Raw genomic sequence first — 21,219 nt, forward strand, 5'->3', positions numbered from 1 at the left:
AATTATCTCAGTGTCTGGAAATCTCTATTTAGGTTACAAAAGTGTGAAACAGATTGGATAATGTGCGTCTGTGGGCTCATTTCCACTGCCATGGTGCAGGATGGAATGCATACCTTGTGTCTGGCAGACTGAAGAAGATACCAGGGGATTGTGCAGTACTACCCAATGAATAAAAACAGTGTATTATCACACTCACCCCCAGTTCTATAGACACCACAGGAGTGGCACCTGCATAGCTACTACAGAGGAAAAGTCTTTGAACATAAGAATATAAAATATCTCAGGAAAAGGCCAACCAGCCCAATTCACCCACCTCTTTTAAATGCGTCTGAAAACCACCTTCCTCAGATCTCTCAATCCTTTCTGTCTCCGGAAACAGCCTCATCAACTGGTTAATCCTCTTTGCATTGCATCAATCGCTTTCTCCTGTCGATCAGCTCTTTCAACTCTCCCATAAAGAGCAAAGTGGCATTCTGTCCCCATTTAAACAAGTTCGCTCCCCAGCTTTTTAGCACCATCCATGACAGCATCGGCTTTCCCTGCCTATTGCTTTGTGATGCTGCTTTGAGACATAAAGATACTCTGTTGCGATACTCGCGGGTTTCATGCACGTGTTTGTGTACGTGTAATGACAAGGGAGAATGGTATTTGCGGTGTCACCCAATCAAGCACTTGGGAGAAAGTTTAAAATGAAAACTAAATGGTTATAATTCGTCCAAAACAGAAATTAAAGGAATTTCTTTCTCTGTTGTTGGCCAGAAACTTCTGTCCACCATTGGAGGAATAAATCAGCAGCAGTGGATACTAGCTCTAAGTATGGAATCCAGAACCATTTGAATCAGGGAATTCAATACGCAGCCAACTGTGTATCCAGACAATGCACAAATGATATGTTATCACTGATAAAAGTGATGTGCAGCATACTGGGGAGTTATTTAACAAAGCTCCCCTATACTGTTGCCTGTGAAACAGAGCCAGGGCTTCTCATCTTAGATGTAATAATTTTCTGGAGTGGCAACATAAAGCTCTGTGTAAAAGCTACTCTTGCAAAGGACACCACTTCAGGGAGTCGTAGGTCATGGAGCTCCACAAAACCCCTTGTTCCATGGCAAAAACACCTCCAACTAGTTATTAGAAAGATCTAACCATGTGCTGGATTGGAACACGTTTGGGAAAATAGGCTATCAAAATAAAAAAGTCTCTGTTACTAATTCACAACCAACAATTGAGATTACAGCATAACAAAGGACATCTTTGAGTCTCAAAGGATTTCCCACTGAGGTGAACAATGCCTAAACTAACCTACAACTTCACATTTTTGAGTCCTCATAAAGCATTATAAACAGTTTAAAATGGCTAACACAGGCTTTGCCCACATCAGAGATGTTCTGTTAAAACCCTCCAATAAAAATGCCAAGTATTTTCCATGGGAAATTAAACAAAAAACAAAACCCCCAAATCCTCTCACTTTTTTTGAAAATTTCCATGAAAATTTTTCAGTTTTGCAGGGGAAGAAACACAAACAAATAATTTAGAAAAAAACTTTCAGATTTCCAAACCATTTTTGGTAAAACAAACAAAGCAAAACAAAACTGTTTCTGGTAAAAATATTCAGTTTCTGAAAACCAAAACCTGATTTTTTTATTTAGATTTTTTAACCAAAACCCAAACATTTTACCAAGTATATTTTGGTTCTGCTTTCCAGATTTTCTTTCAAAAACCCAGAACATTTTACACACACACACACACACACATACATACACAAAAGGGTGAAAAGATGTTTTGATTAAAATTTTTTGATCAGCTCTAAAAGAGAGTTTTGCTCATGTATGAGAGGACAGAAGCGGGCCCTACATTTCTCTGTATTGTTAGTTAACATTTGTAATATTGTAGCATCTTGATTGGGAGAGTCCACTGTGCTAGACACAATACAAACAACATGCTAAGAGACAGTTCCTGCCCTAAAGAGCTCACAGTCTACTTACACAAGACAAAGAAAAGGTGGGAGGGGTAACAGATCAGTGATATGAATTGTCCAGAACCACATAACAACTGAGTGACAGTGCTGTGAACTAAAGCCAGCTCTCCTGACTCCCAGTGCAGTGTCCTATATATATATATATAGGCTTGGAAGGTTTTGATTTTTATTGGTAAATGGCCGTTATGTCGATTTCACCGTATATGCACAAACCGATGAAAAAATATTTCCATCAATAAGAATCAAAATTTATAGATAGGCAAAGTAGGAAAAATGCTACTTGAGAACTTATTAGAGTCAAAATCCAGTGATCTAGACTTTTGAATTAGGGTGGTTGCAGATGGACTAGCAAATAACTACTAAAACAAGTTATGATGTGTTGATTTAAGTATATTTACACTGTGTATTTTGACCTGTGATGTTGATGATCTGTGTTAACAGTTTATAAAGCTATAACTTTTTGACTTTCAATGTCTACTGTTATTAAATATTTGTCTGACCCCACCCCATAATTTTGTGCAACAATGAAAATTTAAATCTTTAAAAATGCTTAAAAATAAACAATCAAATTCTGCCAAGCCAACCTATATATTAAACGGCATTGCCACTTCCTCTCACTTGAGCTAAAGGAGTAGCTCTGCTCTCTGGTAGTAGTAGTAGTAGTAGTAGACTATTATCCTCCAGTGGCCTAATAACTAAAAAGAGCTGTGAAATATATTCATAACGTAACACACTGGCCAAGTGTGTGTGTATGTGGATTGCCTTTTTGAATCAGATATGCAGACAATCCGCAGGTTACAAATAATCAGTAAGTTTCCTGTAGGCATCTCAAGAGAAGGGAACTCCAATACCAAGAGGGTACTGAGCTTGTGGATGAGTTGAGGAAGGTGCTTGCATAGAAGAAGGCATAACAAGTGCTTGCGTGAGATGCTGACAAATGGATGGATAAAGCTGGCATTCAATATTTATAAAGCATTTGGAAATCCTTGGATTGAAGGGACTACATCAAAATCCAATGGATTATGATTTGTTCTGTACAACTCAAATTCACTATTATTCTTCCAAAGGCATTTTATCATTTAAATATTCCTTTGTCATGAGCCTCCTGTTCCCTCATCACCTCTCCAAATGGAAGATGAGATAGCAGGGAAGAGCATTTTCTGAAGTTTCCCATTGTTCACTGATTGCAGCCTCTCGGTTGCCATGGGATATGTACAAGAACCAGAGTGCAGTTGCTTAACTTCATGTTGCTCAAACTGTTTGTTGAGCTGTTTCTATGGTGAGTCACCTAACTTCCTTCGCTAAGTGCATTTCAGAGGTAAGTGTGGCCATCAGCTCCTAGAGCTTCGTGAGCGCTGCCACCTCCCACCACCCCCGGCCCAAATTTTCATCTTGCTGAGAGTAATTAACTCTCCCAGGTGCAGGCAATTAGGATGCCATTCAGTGTATTTCTAAAATGGAAGGTGACATTTCCAGAAGTTGAAATACAACCGATGTATATATTTAAGACCAGCTTCAGTTTGAGTTGCAACAAACTGCAAAAAAGCTTGGGCCCAATCTTGAACTCCTGAGTCATGTCCACGTCTTCGAAAGCCCCCGCAATATATCCATCCTCTACTAGAGTGGGGATGGAGGGAGGCAGTTTGAACCTCCCTGCCCGAGCTCGGACCCAGGGAGTCGGATGGGCTTGGACGATTAGCCCGAGCCACTGCCCTTGCAGTAACATCCGCACTAGCTCGAGCAGAGCTAGCACGAGTCTGTCTACCTGCACTAGGAATGATACCTCCCAGCTGCAGTGTAGACACACCCTTTAACATCACTTTGTCCCTGAACAATTATACACCACAGACACTATTCCCATTCACACATATACAATGACAATTCAGAAATCCCCCATTTACTATCGAACCTCCCTAGCTCGGATAAGAGCTTGACACACAGGATCGGTTCTTTTATATTCTGTTCCCTGAATGCAGTGCAGATTTCATACGCACACTAGATCTGCAGTGGCAGCCTTCATGACCACCAGACCAGGACATCTCCGGCGCTGCTCTCACATTTCTCAGTACTGCAGATTATGTTTAGCTGTGTTTGTACTATGACATGATATCCCATTAATAGTATATTTTGATCGGTATCTAAAATATGATTTATGCACTCGACTTCTAAGATTGTATGGCACAGGAGGGGTTCAGAAGCAGGGCCGGCTCTAGGCACCAGCAAAGCAAGCACGGGCTTGGGGCAACACAATTCCAGGGGCGGCATTCCATTTTTTGTTTGTTTGTTTGTTTTTTGCTTTGGCAGTTGCACTCCTGAAGCTTGGGGCGGCAAAAATCCTAGAGCCGGCCCTGTTCAGAAGAACCCTACCTCCCAGACAGTTTCACACCCTCATCCACAGAGATACAGTAATCAGGACAGTGATTACAATCCATGGGGGTTTAGGGAGTCTAACCACCCTAACAATGGAGCTGCCATTCATGTAGTCTGCCCAGCTAGAAGTCCTGGCTGTCAGGAAAAAGCAGTTTGAGACAAACGAATACACATTGAGGGCTCACACCCGATGTGGCTTGAGAGGAAGGGGAAGGAAGAGACCCCCTGAATATGGTAATGTATCCTGAGATCAAGGAGAAGGAGGACACTAAATAAAGACAGACAAGCAGGTACAGAGAGCCCAGCATGACAAACGTAGGCCATCAAAAGGTGGGTTTTCTATAGCGAGATCACAGGCATTAGTTGTCTTGCTAGAAAAGCACATCTCTTTTAGCAGTGAGGATGTAGCCCAAGAGATGACAAAGAGAGAAACATGCTCTCTCTGAGTTAACGGAAGATAGGAGGACTGGCTGGTAGGCTTATAGCAAATGCTCGATCTTAGCCATAAGACATATATGTTTAAATTTGTTTTGCTTGTAAATAATCAGTTAACTCTACGCTTTTACTCTTTTTCACTGCTAAGAAAGCTGTGGGGTGTCTCAGAAATTCCGGCTGGTCATCCATGGATGGAGAGAGTCAATGAGGCTCCCGACCCACAGGGGCCTAGTTAGGTACCAGGGTCTGTGAACCTAGGAAACCATCTTGGTTTCCCACCCCAAGGAACGCAGAACTTGAATAGGCAATGAGGGCAACTGAGGGACCAAAGTGAAACATGAGCCTGAATTCTTTCCCATCCCTCACATGCAGCAACTTCATCTCTGTTGTTACAATATGTTCTTTTGTTTTCATTTATCTGTCCCTTTTGAATCAAGCCTGCTGTACATATAATCTTTGTACCAGTATAACTGTGTCACTTAGGAGGTGATTTTCTACCAAAATAGTTACATTGGTGCAACCTGTAGCGTGGACACAGTTATATCAATCCTTCAGATATAATGCATTTTTATACTGATACAACTGTGTCCACACAAGAGGGGTTTGTACCATTTTAACTGTACTGGTATTGTTAGAGCAGCACAATTTTCATGAGTAGACAAGGCCTAGCTCTCAAACTGTTGTACGTTTGGGTGATTCGGAGTGTCTAGTCTGTGTGTCAAATTGTGTTTTGGAAATAGCTAGTACTTGAGTCATATTTACTTCACACTCCTCATCCTGCAAATCCTTGGAGAATATTTAGTAGGGTGTCTGCAACGAGGAGCTCTTTACTGGGCCTGTATTTCACATTTAACGAGTACTTTTGCGATTTCACAATCGTTTTCTGAAGTCTAGGCGGTGCTATGAACAGACCAATAGTTTAATGGTCTGTTTCAGCCTTGACTGATTTCTGCCCATAAGCGTATTCATGAAACCACTCACTACCCAAAACAATTTATTTTTCTTTTTCAATCTGAGCATAGTTCTGGTGTGCTTCAATCAGTACTTTGGAAGCACAGATTCTAAGGGCAGCTAGGACAAATATGATCTACTTTTTCCTCCTGCCTAACCCAGAGCATATAATTTCACTCAGTAATTCCTGCACTGAGACCACTGGGCGATCATCTTGCAGAGGGACAACCACCAAACTATATGGGCAGGCATCTACTGAGCGTTTAGGCTCTGCACTGTTAGCATCAAAATATTGCAGCATCTATGCTCTTTTTAATTCCCCAAAAGCTTACTTCTTGCCAGTGACACACCTTAAGCAGCCATTGCGTGGGACATGTTCGAGATGCATTGGTTTAACATGCCTCTGAATCTCTGTAACCTCTCCTTATTTTGGGGTATTTCTATTAAGACAGTTGCCTTCATTTATCGACTTTCTTGCAAATATTTCGTTTTCCTTTGCTATCATACAGTAAGCATACAAGGCCCAGGACTGCTGCTATGTGAGTACTTGCTATTTCCAGTCACCTACTGTCTGTCAGGATTACAAAAGGTAAATATCCCTGTCAGGTGGCAGGGTCTGATAGCCAGCCAGTCCAGGGGCTGCTGGTGACCCTCCTCCCCATCCCGAACACTCTCACCTTTCACAACCCCCCTGCAGCTGCACAGGGGCACTCCACACAAAGTCCCCTCACCCCAAACTCCAGGATCATCCCATTCTCAGCAGGGCCGGCTCCAGCATTTCTGCCGCCCCAAGCAAAAAATAATAATAATAAAAAAAAGCCGCGATTGGCGGCGGCAATTGAAAAAAAAGCCTCGATCGGCGGCGGCAGTTCAGCGGCAGGTCCTTCGCTCCTAGAGGGAGTGAGGCACCTGCCGCCCCCGAATTGCCACAGGTGCCGCCCCTCTCCCTTGGCCGCCCCAAGCACCTGCTTGTTAAGCTGGTGCCTGGAGCCGGCCCTGATTCTCAGTGACACGCCATAGGATCCCCTCCCCATGCACACAGACCCAATGATGCTTTACAGAGTGCCCATTTCAGGGTGATACACTACAGCAAACCTACCCCTCCATCACGAAAGTACAGACACGTCTCCCTCCACATGTAGTGATGCACCCCAAGAGCCATGTCCCTACAGTGTGAAATACAGAGGAACCATTGTTCTGCTCTCTGACATCCCGCAGAAACTTCCCCTCCCCTTCTCTCCACTCAAGCCATACCCCACAGAAACCTTCCCCTTCCTTCCCCCACAACCACTCCCCACAGAACCCTCCCCAGGGATGCATACCCCAGAATACCTACCCACCCAGCAGAAAGTAATTTCACACCCCCCACCCTGGAAAGGACCCCCCCGCCCTGAGGCCTCTGAACAATCATACTGCCGACCAGCATTCCAGAGCACTTCTCCCATCTCGACAGGGCCTCAGCCCCATCCTCACCACACACAGGGACATTCCACAGAATCCTCAATAGAATGACATCCCTGCACCACCAAACTGTCTAACCCTGATCCCCTGGCTAACCTCAGCAGCAGGCATCCTCTGACAAACGGAAACCCTGTTCAGGTAGCTCGTTGACACTGGGATGGGAACAGGATGCTTGGGTTCACAGATGACTCGGGGATGCTCATTTATTTTGGTTGTTGGACGCCAAACAGGACACAGTCCCTTAAAATAGTGAGATATGGCTACACTGCTTATATAGCTTGTCCTGTCACACGACAGGATGGGTATACACAGAGTTTTGCCTATGGTGGTCTCTGCTGAAGGACAAGCTACTGTTACTATGGTAGCCAACGAAGATGTGGAAGATAAAAATACCCCACAAGCAACTGGACACAGATCCAAGCAAGCAGATTTTATAATAATAAAAATAATTGGTCAACATTTTTTGTGTTAAAATATTCCTGTCAGAAAATGCAATTGTCTTAAAATCAAAACTTTCTGTGGGAAAATGTCAATTTCAGTGATTTTTTTCAGTTTTACTATCAGGAGAATTGAAACAAAAACATTCATTTAGAGTCGACCTTTAAAAATGAAACAACATTTTACATTTTGAAATGGCAGTTCAAAAGAAAAATGCCATTTCAAAATGTTGAATCATTTTAATTCGCTCAAAAATGTTGATATTTTTCATTTCGGCATTTTTTAATCAGACAGATTTCCGAATTTTTCACTCTGCAAACAATTTTCAATATTTCAACTTGCTGTTTCAATTCTGAATGGAAACTAATTTCAAAATGTTGAAACTTCCCGAGAGACAAAAATTCCTGACCAGTAATAACAGCAACAGCAACCACGACAATCATTATCTAGTCCTAATGATGCAGCCAAGTTAAGAGATGGTGTTAAACTCCTCCCCATGGGTGTTCACAGGGAAAAACGTTCTGAACACTTCTGGTAGACGCCTGATAATCAGTGATCAGTGATGACCTTTAAAACATATTAATACTATAAATGTCACATCTACCAGAGTGCCTTTGGAAGCTTTTTCCCTCTGCTATCAAGCATTTCATTAATATTTTGCCAAACAGGCAACAAACACTCAAGAACCCAGGCATACAGGCACTTTAATTTTCATCATACAAGAGCTTTTGCTGTTGTTGTTTAGTGTTATTGCTATTTGCTGATGGAATCGTTTCTTGTTTTATCCTCCAGACTCTCACTGTCCTCTCAGCATGTGTAAAATTAACTTCCATTTACAGCACTGTAAGCCCACAATACCCCACACAGAATTAATGTTATCTGAGGCTTCGAATAAAAGAAAAAGACAAAAAAAAAAAAAAAAGATGGAAAAAGTCTTTCCTTGATTTGCTACCAGAGTAGATTTGATCTTTAAGTCACTAGGGAACATAAATAGAGAAAGCGAAGACTCCAGTCTATAGAATAATTTTTCTGAAACTCTGCTTTAAGAGCAATATTAGGCTTGGAAAGGGTCTTATTCTAATCTAGATGGTGGATCAAACCAAAACACAGGACTGGAACACCAGTGAACTTCTGTGAAGTTTGGATCCACACCCCCAAGCCACATCTTGTTTCTATCTCTATAACAGCCATGCCAAGCCCATAGATTTAAAGCACGGCTCCCCCCCCCGCCACCAACACCAACACTAACACTGGGATCTGTCCAAATCCAGATCTAAGCTCATGCCTTTGATTCATCTCCAGCAGAACGGGGCAGGAAATAGTTTCCCAAATAGTTCCCCACCCTGAAAAAAAAAAGATTTCAAAATTTTTTCCCATTCCCAATTGGGACAAAAGGTCGAAATCACCAAAACTTTTACAAACTGACTAATTTAAAAAATTGTAGTTTGGGTCAGTTGAAACAAAAACATTCTGATCATTTTAAAACATTTAGTTTTCATCACGTCTCTAATTTTTTTTCAACCTTTTTGGGTTTTTGCCTTGATTGGGATTTTGACAATTTCAGAATTTTAGTTTCAACATTTTGTTGAGTGGGAAATTCATCAAATATCAATCCCTTTCCTGTGAAGTTTCAGTTCCGATGAATCGGTATTTTTCAGCCAACCCCCCCATAAAAAACAGTTGTTAAATATGGATACAAGATTTGGACACAAATCTGACATCAAGAATTATAACATTCAAAAACCAGTAGGAGAACACTTCAATCTCCCTGGACACTTAATAACAGACTTAAAAGTGGCAATTCTTCAACAAAAAAACCCTTCAGAAACAGACTCCAATGAGAAACTGCAGAACTGGAATTAATTTGCAAACTGGACACCATCAAATTAGGCCCGAATAAAGACTGGGAGTGGATGGGTCACTACAAAAACTAATTTCCCCCTGCTGATACTCACACCTTCCTGTCAACTGTTTGAAATGGGCCACCTTGATTACATTGGCCTCATTAGCACTACACAAGTGATTTCCACCCCTTCTTGTCAACTGTTGAGAATAGCCCAACTCCTCGCTTGAGAAACATTATTTACTCGATGTACAATTTTTGTAAGCAAAGAATACTTGTTAGACACAAGTGAAAAGTATTTTTTGCATGAAATGCCAGACTGAAGAGAGTTTGTATTATTAACCCTATTGCTAGAAAAGAAAAATAAATAAAACCCCCAAATCACTGGTTACCAATGTAATTGCAGGAATGTTACTTCCATAAAAGGAAGGCAGGCTTTTTGGATGGTCAGAGGAAACTTACTGACAAAAAATAAATGCAAAATTTGTAAAGATGGTGACTGGATCTTCCAATTCAGTGACTACTTTGCACATTCTTTTTTCATGAGAGCTTTTGCTACATGGTTTCCCCATGTCACAATTTTTTTCTGGTATTTTTCCCAGCTTTGCAGCCAACTTACCATATCGCGACAGCCTTTTATTTAGATGCAGTGCTAAGGAAGCATTTAGCTCTTTGGTGTTTTGCAACTCCTCCTTTCCTTACATACATTTGAACCATTGATTATAAAATGGGAGCACGTAGTGAAAACGCAGCACCTCTCCAAGGGCCCAATGACATTGACTGCAATTCAATGTATTTTACAGTCTTTGGCAAGATGTGCCTAAGCATTCATTGGGAACATCAAATCATCAATAAAATAAAACATTCTTCCATTGTTTTACTGGCTTTTCAAAGCTTCCCTGCAAAGCCGTGGTGACTCTTTTGTTCAAAGAGAAATGACATTGACAACAAAATGAAAGATAAGCAAAACTGGCTGGGTGGGGCAGGTAGTTTTGCAGAACCTTGTTGTTTGGAATTTTGTTTTTCAAAACCAAACCTAAAACTAGGATGGTTCGTCTCAAAAGCAGCATTTTATCTGAGCTCCAGTGTTTATAGTGTTGGGGAAATGATCCCTATTTTGGCCCATTTCTAAATATATGTGTAGTTCAGAAATTAAACTGAATGAGAAAACCAGAAAGAGGGTCGAAAAGGGAGATATGGCTTCATAGCATCCCAAAGGACTAAAAATGCATGAATTAGAAGAGTGTTTGTGTGTGAAAGGTAACCAACCTTGGTGAAATATCGCATCCTTGCTGCATAAAGGCTCCCAGGGAGAACCAAAGACTGTTAAATATCCCAAATTCATTAGTCTGGTCACTGGGTGGCTGGTCGCGCCCTTCCTCGAACTCCTCAGTATGCCATTCATAAGGGCTGAAGCGGCTGACCAGGAAGAGGACAACGCTTACTCCAATGTAGGCAAAAACAATGCACATCCAAATCTCATAAGCCAAGGGATCCAGAAAGGAAAAGACGCCTGGCTTGGATTTTTGAGGTTTTTTTATCATGATGGATATGCCCAGGCTCATAAATGGCTTGGAAAAGTCTATGACTTCTTCTCGGACGAGGGTGATGGTTAATGGTGCAACAGCCACATCAGCTCTCTGAAAGGAGAGACAGACACCAGATACACAGATTGTAGATTACATGCACCAAGACACTCCATCACCAGCCTTCTCTTTCGCCAGCCTTCTGCTGTACACTCCCAATCCACTCTCTGATTTCATAGGATGATTTAATCAGGAGAAATGAACTACTATAGAAATGCTAAAAAAACCAACCCCATCACACCAGCATGTTATTTCCTTTCCGATTATTACTGATTGCAAGTAGGTTTAAAAATCAGACCTCTTTCCTTTCCCAGACAGTCAGGTCCTCTGGTCTGATTCATCCATTGATGTCACAATCCAAGGCTAGTGACATCTCATTTCACTATCATGTTGCACAATTAAGAAATGACAAAGTAACAGAGTCTTATCACACACACAGCAGAAGAGACAGGAAGAAAGTCTACTGCCAGGATGTTTATTTTCAGCAGGAGATGCTTTTCTATTGCATGACTCATATAGATGAAGGGAAATATTTTCAAGAAAGCCAAAGCCACTTTTAAAAATGGGATGAAGGCTCCTAATTCACATAGGGCCAGATCTAGAAAGGTATTTAGCTGCCTATAGATGCACCTAGTGAGATGTACAAAAGTGCCTAACTTCTATTGACTTTCATTTAGATTTTCCCAAAGGCGAAATTGAGACTGTCCCATGGAAAATGTAACTTTTGCAGAAACTGCATTTTCCATGTCAGAAAATCATTCCAATGGAAAATTCTCAACCAGCTGTAGTGAGTAGTGGTCAAGCCATCCAGCAACCAGATATAAATATGAGTGATACGATGCCCGAGAAGGATAGAGAGAGCCCATTTTGGTGTTAAGAGTCTGACTAAACAACAGGCTGAGATTTCAAACTCAACCATTTCTAGGTGCTACTCCTTCACAGCTATCAGAAAAAAGTTGACAAAATGGGTGTGCTCTGGGTGTTGGTTTTGGGGTAGGATGGCTTGGTTATTTCCCTCTGAGGACTCCTTTAAATTGCTACTCTGCAGTGGGAGAAACTCTCTGCATAATTGTATGCTTACCTCCTGGAAAAAGGTTGATTATATTATGTTCCAGATGCTAGTTCATTAAAATGTATCTTGTAGGATGGGAAAGGTCACACTGGTTGCTGTGGGCTCGACCTTAAGAATGATACTCTAATTCCATGGAAACTGACTCACTAATAGACATATAACAGCAACAAGGCAATGGTGACATGATGAAAGGGTCATATTGTTCCATCAAAATGAACATGAAATAATAGAGATGTAGCTGGGGTAGCATTAAAAATCCAAGCAACACATAATGATGGAAACATTCAAAACATGAAAGGGAACTCAATAAAGAGAGATAGACAGAAAGGGTACCATTTGGTACTTTAATAGGACCACCTGCATTTGGGTGCATAGTTTAGTTCAGTGCTTAGGTGCACTAGAGGGGAACACAAAGGTGCTGATGCACAAACTCAAAATTTGGATGCCTTATTGAGGTGCTGTAATAAGGCCCATTATCTATCTAGTTCTTGAAAGGACTTTGGCTGCTGAGGGCAGGAAATACCTGAGATGAGTGAGAGTCAAAACTCCTCCCTGTCCTGATTTGTCCTAAGTGAAGCTGTTCTTGGCTCACCTGGAAGCCGGGAGTATTAGAAAGCTTTCCCAACCAAATCTTGCAGAATTTGACAGTTTGCCTAATCAATCAGTTTCCCTTTGGGTCTGGTAGCTACACTTTTTGAGGTCCACTCATAATCAATTCCTGTAATTATGAATCAATGGACAAGGTTGGAAACTTACTCCATAAACCAGCTCTCCCACCATGCCATTCCATGCTTTATTGTCAGGGTCCCGGGCTCCATACTTCCCATCGCTCACTATCTCCAACCTGTATTGGTAGCCAACATGCTTAGCGATCTCAGCAGCAAGCTCCACGCAGTAGCCTTCATACCTCTCGTTGCCTTCAAACTGGTTGGCATTCTTCTTGAGCATCACATATGGATCTTCCTGGCAGAGAGAGGACAAGTTAGTGAGCCATGCTTCCCCTTTCGCCCCCAGAGATGTTCAACGTGTGTCCTGCTCTCAGGAAGGGATGCTAGATACAATTCTCAATGCCCTTTCAAAACGCTAATGCCGGAATCATTTACAAAGTGGTTCGCACAGCCTGTTCAACAAAAGTTTGGGCTAGTAAGTTGCCTGTTTGAGGTTTCTATTGTGCAGAATTTGGTAGCCACCCTAGCTGGGGTGGACCTAACCAACAAGGAAAACTGATAGGAATTCTTCAACAATCTTTGGCAGAGATTCCAAAAGGGAAATCATGCCTTCTACCTGAGGATCTCTTAGCATTTCACAAACTGAGCAAGCCTTCATCAGTCAGTCTCTGTGAGATAGGCATGGACAGTGGTGCATTATGTCAAACGTTATGGAGGCGTCTATTGCTGCTCCATAATACTGGCTGAGTTGAGTTTTGCTCTTAAAGCAGGGATTCAACCTCTTTGTTATGTGTGAGGAATACCGTGTCTCCTTCCTAAAATTACAGCACCTGCTCTGTGCGTGCACAATATAAACCATTGCTACAATGTACCTACTTTCCCTATGTTGATGTCCCTGCTCACTGCCTGCCACACTTCCTTGTAGATCTCTGTGTTAAGAGGGGAGACATCTTAAGTACTTGTTTGATTATAAGGCAACGGCAAGTTTTTATGGGCCACCACTGGAAGCTGTGATTATATGCAACATGTATTACAGGGAAAGGGATACACAGCACAACAAGGAGTGTGAGCGGAAGAGAAAGGAGTGAGGGAGACCTGTGGATTAGACATGCAAGAGAACTTACTAGAATAGTTGTAACTATGTAAGTCCGATTCTGTAGAGTCACGGATTCATTGTCACCTTGGGAATCTGTGGCTGTGGGAAGAAACTTATCATCTTCGTTCCAATAACCAATCTGTTAACGACAGAAAGACCGTGAAACCCTGCTGTCCTCCGAGCCTGTTCCTAGGACAAGCCAAGAGGAGAACAATATACCAGTAGGATTGCCCTGCCAGCTTTAACTATCTCAGGGTGTTCATCACCAACCAGACCTCTACTGCTCCCACAGTCCTGACCTCTTTCCCCATCCTGGCCTTGAAAACCCCAGAAAAATCATGACACGTACTGTGCATAATGTACAGGGATAAGCAATAACCGCACGATAATAATGGAAGTACCACAATTTCCCCCAATACTTAGGGAAATAAATAACAAAAGAGTCTCACATCACTGTATGCTGACTGCTGGTAAATATGTTTTTAATGGTGACCACTGTTAATGCATGATGGTCTCTCTAGGCTGATACAAGTCTTGTGTCACACCTCCGCTCTTGCACAAGTGTAAAATTAAATTCTAGGATTCCTTGCAGAACCAGGACAAGATGGGGGAAAAAAGCAGGAGACTTGTTAGAAAGAGAAGAAAGGAGCTGCCCCGCGGCAAAAAGTTTAGAGTTGCACATGTAACTAAAAAGCTGGAAGGGGCAGAATTCTTGGTGTTACTCTGTGTTTATTAATAATCAGGGATACATTCCACGCTATCACTGCTCACAGGCAAAGCAGACAGCTGGAGAGTATCAATAGGAAGATCATTCTTGAGGTGATCTTATTTGAAGGCTTGATTTTTTAAGAGGTTTTCCATCATATCATGTTTGGATGAAGTTGCATAAGCTTTGCTGATGTGAAAGGGATTTCTTACCACATGATGTGGGAAAGAGTATTAATACAGGGCAAGACCAAAAATCTGTGGAGGGCAGATTAGAGATCACGGCAACGCAAGAGATATAACCTAGAGAGGCTTCTCCTTCTTTACTGCACAGAAAAATGGAAAGTGTGAGAGGAAGGAGCTTCCACACACTGCTCTAGGGCAGCACAAATGGAGACAACACATATTTGCTTGGCATTTCTCACCTGATTGATCCCATATACAGCTCATGTGTTGGAAGTAAAGGGCACGGGACTTGCAAGTGAGGGTTTGATTTTTTGCAGTAAATATACAGTATAAAACCGTATCTAGTACTTCTCTGGGACCTATCTTGACCTCACATTGAAGGTAACAGCAAAACTCTCAGTGACTTATATGGAGCAGGATCAAATCCTCTGTATCTTACACTCATATACTGGTTATTTATTTATTTGTATTGTGGTAGTGCCTAGGCGTCCCAACCAGGGCTCAGGACCCTACTGTACAGACACAAAATTCATATCTAATAATTTAATTTCTATGGCCACAGTGAAGGGAAAAAAATCTCTGACTAGTAAAGAGGGTTTTCCCCATGCAGGCCTCCAGGGGGTCGGAGTGAGCCAGTTGTTACCAGAATAAAAAAAACCAGTAGGAAATACTTCCCAAAATGAATAAAACATGTCAGGAAATGCAGTTCTACGGGCCCTTTTTTGATGGGCTCCGACTTCCCATCTGAAACCAGCAGGGTCAATACGATATTGTGTGATATTGCTTCTGTTGAAATGAAATGTACGTGCAGCTGTCAGATCTAGATGATGAGGTCAAATTAGATGATCATAGTTGTCCCTTCTGGCTTGGGAATCTATAAACCATATGCTATTTTCCTCCTAATTAAACATCCATGTATTGATTTTCAGTTGCTGACATAAATCCCACATTATTTAAGGTTTAATAGTATTGATTCTGTTCAGGGCTTTTGGAGTGGAGCCCGGAGCTGGAGCGCAGAGCAGCTCCGGAGCAGTGGAGCTGCAGGTTTTTGCCTGGAGCTGGAGCGGAGCTGGAGCACAGCTCCAAAGTCCCGATTCTGTTCCCTGAATAGTTCCAGCATTCTTCATTCTCCAAACCTGTTTAAATTCCAAAGGACAGAAGGAAAAAAATTCTCTCTCTGTTTGAAAGTTTTCTATAGGGAAGAGGAAGATAAACACATGGAGCCTGATTTTCAAAAGTATTCCGCACTGAGTGAACACACGACGTGCTGAGTTCTTTTGAAAATCTGGCTACTTATTTTGGTGCTTAGATGGAAGCTGAACCCCTCTGAAAATCTGGCCCTGATTGTGAACCCGACTGAAAATTCTGGTGATTGTGTGGGATTTCCAAAAACACTCCGCACTGACCTAAATCGGCTCCCAAGGACGATAGTGGTGTAAAACTCTCACTGACTTCAACGGGAGTGGTGTTAGGCCAAATGCTGAGCATTGTTAAAAATCTCCTCCATATTTTGTATGTAAGTAATACAACACGGTTTCTCGTGTTTTTCTTCACTCACATTGGGCGATGGAGTTACCATTCATAGCTACTCTACTCATGAATTCTCCCTCTTAAGATCATAAGGAGAAATGGCCTCCAAGAGGCAAGACCATCCTGTGCCAGACACCTTGCCCACAGCTGTTAAACAGGAACAGAACCCATCCTCTGCTTTACCTTCCTGATCCCATCGTGTTTCACTTCGATCACGTGGAGGGTGTAGTTGGTCCGACGTCCTTTCTCGTTAAACTGGACATTGCCGGTTAATCCTTCAAAGCGCACCTTAAAAGAATAAATATCAATGAGGAGAGCAACTTGATCAGCTTCTCATTCTGCAGTTGACTACCAGCAGTCACAGCAGATGGGAATCAGCAGAGTGTTTCCTGCCAGGCCTGGAGACAATGCAGTTGTGCCAACTGTAGTTTCATTCAATGTGAACAATGTGTGTCTATTACACTGCTGTTTTCACTTACTTACTTGGGACCCAACACTAAGGGAAAACTCTGAACTTGGTAGAGAGACAAGATGGATGAGGAAATATCTTTCATTGGATCAAGTTGGTGAGAAAGACATGCTTTCGAGCCACACAGAGCTGTTCTTCAGGTCTGGGAAAGATACTCCGCGTCACAGCTAAATGCAAGGTGGAACAGATTCTTTAGCATAAGTAATTAGCACATATTCTAAGGGACCATTCAAGGTAGAGTGGACCGTTAACACCTCTGCAGTCATAGGACCAAAAGGGGGAGTTAGTGGATTACAGATCGTTGTAATAATCCATAAATCCAGTGTCTCTGTTCAATCCGTGATTTTTATAGGCTATCAGAGTAATGAACCCTCACTCCTGGCCTTCCTCCAAGCTCATCAACAGAAGCAAGCTCCCCACAGACCAGGACACACCAACTTAAAGTAGCACCAGACCCTGCCAGAGCTACAGATGCAAAACCTACAGAGGTATCTCCACTGCTGCAATGATCAATACCCCCCACAACACACCTTTCAAAATCCGTGGATCCTATCCAGGCCAATCACACCGCGTGGTGTACCTCATCGAGAACACTAAATGCTCCAAGAACAACTATGACAATCACTAAGCTCTCGAATGAACACATACAGGAAAATGATAAAAAATTGTGTGGGTCTCAAGACTGGGACAGTGGGGTCTTTTCAGATCAGGAGGATTAAGATGCAGGGCCCAGTGACTGGAATAGCAGGGGCCATGAACCTCAGGATTAGGGAATATCAGTAGAGATTTGTGAAGGGAACACAGAACAATAGGCCACTGGATTGCGAGTCAGAAGAGTTTGGGTTCTGTCCTCAGCTTTATCACTAGCCCTGGGCAAGTCACTTCTCCCCTCTGTGCCTCAGTGTTCCTGTCTGTAAAATGGTGATAGCACTTACCACCTTTATAATGGTGCTTTGAGATCCTCAGAGAAGATGCACGCACACAAAAAAGCAGTAAAGATTGTAATTGTGAAGGAAACAACCTGCTCCTGTGCTATGCCTGTTTTCTAACCATGCCATGGGACTTGGCACAAACATCCACCAAAGTTTTCTAAAACTTTTTCAGAGGAAGAGATGTGCCCAGTGGTATTTGGAGAAACAAAGGTTTTTCTTTCCACAAGGCACAACATATTTATCTCTTGTGGGGAGGGGAGGGAGATTGAAGTAGCTAAAAAGACAGCAGCATTAGGAATTCAGAGTAGCATTTTTCCCTCCTTGAGTCTCTGGGCCTGACCTGTGGATGACCCCTTTTGATATTTATTCTCTCTGGGACATTTTGAAACAGAACCTCGATGACTTCAAAATGCAGGCTAAATGATGCAATCATACTTTTCATTTTTCCATGCTGTGAAGTCATCTAGACTACACCAATTCCATTTACATTTATAAATGAAATGGTAATGCTCTCATTTCCCCATGTGATAGGGGTGGGAAGAGCGGTCTTTATCCTCTCTGTTGGTGCCCTGAGAATACCCTCTGGCTTTTCAATCAAATCCCACTCCCATATTTCCTTTCTGATCCAAATTCCCTTCAAAACACAAAGATTCTGTCCTTTAATTAGTTAGAAGTGGTCTCTGTGAAGGGACTACAGACATGTTTTTCCACTCCACCTAGCGGTGAGAACAGCCAAGCCTCAGGAATCATTACAATAACTCTTGATTCCTGATCTTTAGAAGTGCCAAGTACCCACATGTAACTGAAGCCAACTGGAGGATTTAAGTGCCCAGACCCTGTGAAAATGAGACATTAGGATCCAAGTCCCTGCTGGCTCAGAGACTGAAAAATGAGGACTCGAATCTAGCTCTTGGTTAGCAGCCAAATGTCCAGATATGTAGTAACTAGAGCTGGTCAAAAGAATACCAGTTATTTTTGTGGGATTTATTTTTAATATTTAGTTTCCTGCAAGAATTTTCTTTTTTTTTCTTTCTTTTTTTTAACAGAAAAACTGAAAACCAAAAATGTGATTTTCAGGCCATTTTTGAAAACAAAACAAAACAAAACAAAAACGTGAAAGCTAAAACCCATTTTTTTTTTACACAAAAAGCCAAACCAAAATCCAATTATTTTTCCTGAAAGCCATTAATTTTATCAAAACATTTTTAGTTTCCTGTTCTCCGCTGAAAAACTGAAGAAACAATTATTTTGGCCAGAAAAGCCATCTTTCACTGAAAAAAAAATTCAACCAACTTTAAGGCCAATTCTTTTGATTTAGTCTTGATGTGAATGCTGAGACATATACAGAAATTTTTCATTCTTGCTGTCGCCATCAGTGAGACATTCCCTACCCTAAACAGTAGCAGAGGTTGCTCAGGGACTTGCTCCTGTTGAAGTGTCTTGAAGAAGGGGGTTGGACTAGATGACCTCTTGAGGTCCCTTCCAACTCTGATATTCTATGATTCTAAGTAAAGAAACAATTAAACATATCCCCGTGTGAAATGTTGCGCCGTAAGGGCTGTCCATAAATTATGTTACACACTTTTCGGTGATTTTGAAGACCCACCCACCCCTGGTAACACTTTGTTACACTGAAACAAACACGTAAAATACCCCTAATGTATTATGTAATTTATGGACATTACCTTAGTGTCTGCAGGGTAAATATAGAATACAGCATAATCGTCTAAGGACCAGTGTCATTCTGCTGAGAACCTAAATCTTCATAAAAAGGATAAAGCAAACTCAAAGCTTCCATCCCAAACAGCATGTCAAATAGTGACATCTGTCTATCTTTGGATGTGTTTTTATAAAATGCCTATTGCCACAGTGTGAATTATGTGTTTCATATGGGTTTTTTTAATCAAAAGGAGGCAACATTTTGATTGTTTTGATCAAATTTTGCTTCCAGGATTCTGGTTGTTCAAGCCCCAAACTCAATATTAAATTCAAAGGAGTAATTGAACCAGAAACATGGTTTGCCAAAAGCCATTGCATCTCTAACAGCTCTGCCTGCAAGCTGCAAAGAGTAGTATATCCATACTTCTTGGCTGTTGTAGCATTTCTCTTGGTACACATTTAGCCCCTCAGAACTGTTCTCCATAGGTTCTCGCTCAAGGAGCTACCAAAAAGCAAAGCATTGCTTCTTTTTGTAAAGAGCTGCCCAGATTGGTTTCTAACCTGTTGCAGAGCTCTCTGAATGTCAATCCCTTGGCCCCAAGGAACGGCTGGATTTGCAAGGCAGTCGCCAGCATTCCCACGACGGGAGATGTCAATCCGCTGCCTCCGCAGGCTCTGGAAAGCCTCCGCCATCACCCGAACGCCATCGTAAGTAAGAGCAGACGTGTACTAGAAAAGGAATATGGAGAGGTGTGCTGTCTGTTAGGGTGAGTTGATCTGACAGTTATCTGTCGGTTCTTCTCCCGAAAATAAAATAGAGTTACCAGAAGTTCCCATCTAAAGCCTCACATTATTGCTGCAAGACAATTTATTCTATTTTCATCCTTCCATTTAATAATTTTCTGTACAATAGCATCTGGCTTCCTGTAATCTCCAATGTCTTGTTGACTCCTCGTTTCCAAGCAGACTCTAGACAAGAACATAATTTCCTGCTGCAGAGCTAAAAGGACTTGCTGTCTTAGCCACCTGTTCTCCTACCTCAATTGCTTTTAGAATGACCATCTCTCCTTTCCAGAGAAAAGTACCTTAGTCATAATGCCTGAAGAGTGCTTAGTCTTAACAGACCCATTACCCGAGTCTTTCCACTTAGGTCATACTGGCCTTCAAATAAATTGTTAAGGGCTACTTTGTGTGATGCATGAAATTTCAGGTGCATGAAAATAAGTTAAACCACTCATGGTAGTCATTTATGGATGCCAATTCCCCCGTCCCCACTTTTAAAAAAATAATATGTTGATTAAAACAGAAACTACGGGGCCCAGGGAAAAACCATAGACTAGACTGTGACTATTAAGAATTAAGGCTGGCGTTCACTTTCCCATAATAACCTACTTCTCCAGTTGTTTGTAACTTTCTCAGAGAAATTCCTTTAGGGTTGAAATTCCCCTTGCTGGGTTTTTTCCCCAAAGAGTCAAAGTGTGTGTATGTGTGTGTGTTTAAATGTTAGAAAAAACTGTTCAGCCACTTCGGAGTTCTGTTTGTGTTAGAAATAAAATATTTATGCCCGATATTGCACATACTGATTTGAAATGTTCTGCCTGTGTGACAACATCTGAACGGATTTTGTTTACATGTAAGATATAATAAACAAGCCAAGGTTTAAGGAAATTAGCCAGACTTTTTAAATAAAAGTGCCCAGGGATCCTTAATTTCCACCTTTAACTGGCAGAAGAATTGGGCAAAAGAGACCTCAGCTGTACACATCTCACCAAAGAGAAAATTTCTAAGAGCATAGCTGCCTAGTATTACAGTGACAGATCTGGGTAGGAAATTGAGATGC

The 21,219-nt window shown here is 41.8% G+C and overlaps 1 protein-coding gene across 7 annotated transcripts in view; it reads right to left on the reverse strand.

The window, feature by feature from the left end:
• The window catches only part of GRIA1 (glutamate ionotropic receptor AMPA type subunit 1), a 183,723-nt gene that overhangs the window by 41,370 nt on the left and 121,134 nt on the right, over positions 1-21,219 (reverse strand). For all 7 annotated transcript variants that reach the window (XM_054038131.1, XM_054038128.1, XM_054038126.1 and 4 more), the window contains exons 7-11: positions 19,941-20,108; positions 16,503-16,607; positions 13,927-14,037; positions 12,891-13,097; positions 10,746-11,116 (exon numbers count right to left, since the gene is read on the reverse strand). In XM_054038131.1, the coding sequence (XP_053894106.1) occupies positions 10,746-11,116; positions 12,891-13,097; positions 13,927-14,037; positions 16,503-16,607; positions 19,941-20,108 (962 nt within the window). The remainder of the gene's footprint in view (positions 1-10,745; positions 11,117-12,890; positions 13,098-13,926; positions 14,038-16,502; positions 16,608-19,940; positions 20,109-21,219) is intronic.

This window comes from Malaclemys terrapin, chromosome 8 (assembly GCF_027887155.1).
Source record: "Malaclemys terrapin pileata isolate rMalTer1 chromosome 8, rMalTer1.hap1, whole genome shotgun sequence".
In the NCBI taxonomy this organism is placed as follows: Eukaryota; Metazoa; Chordata; order Testudines; family Emydidae; genus Malaclemys; species Malaclemys terrapin.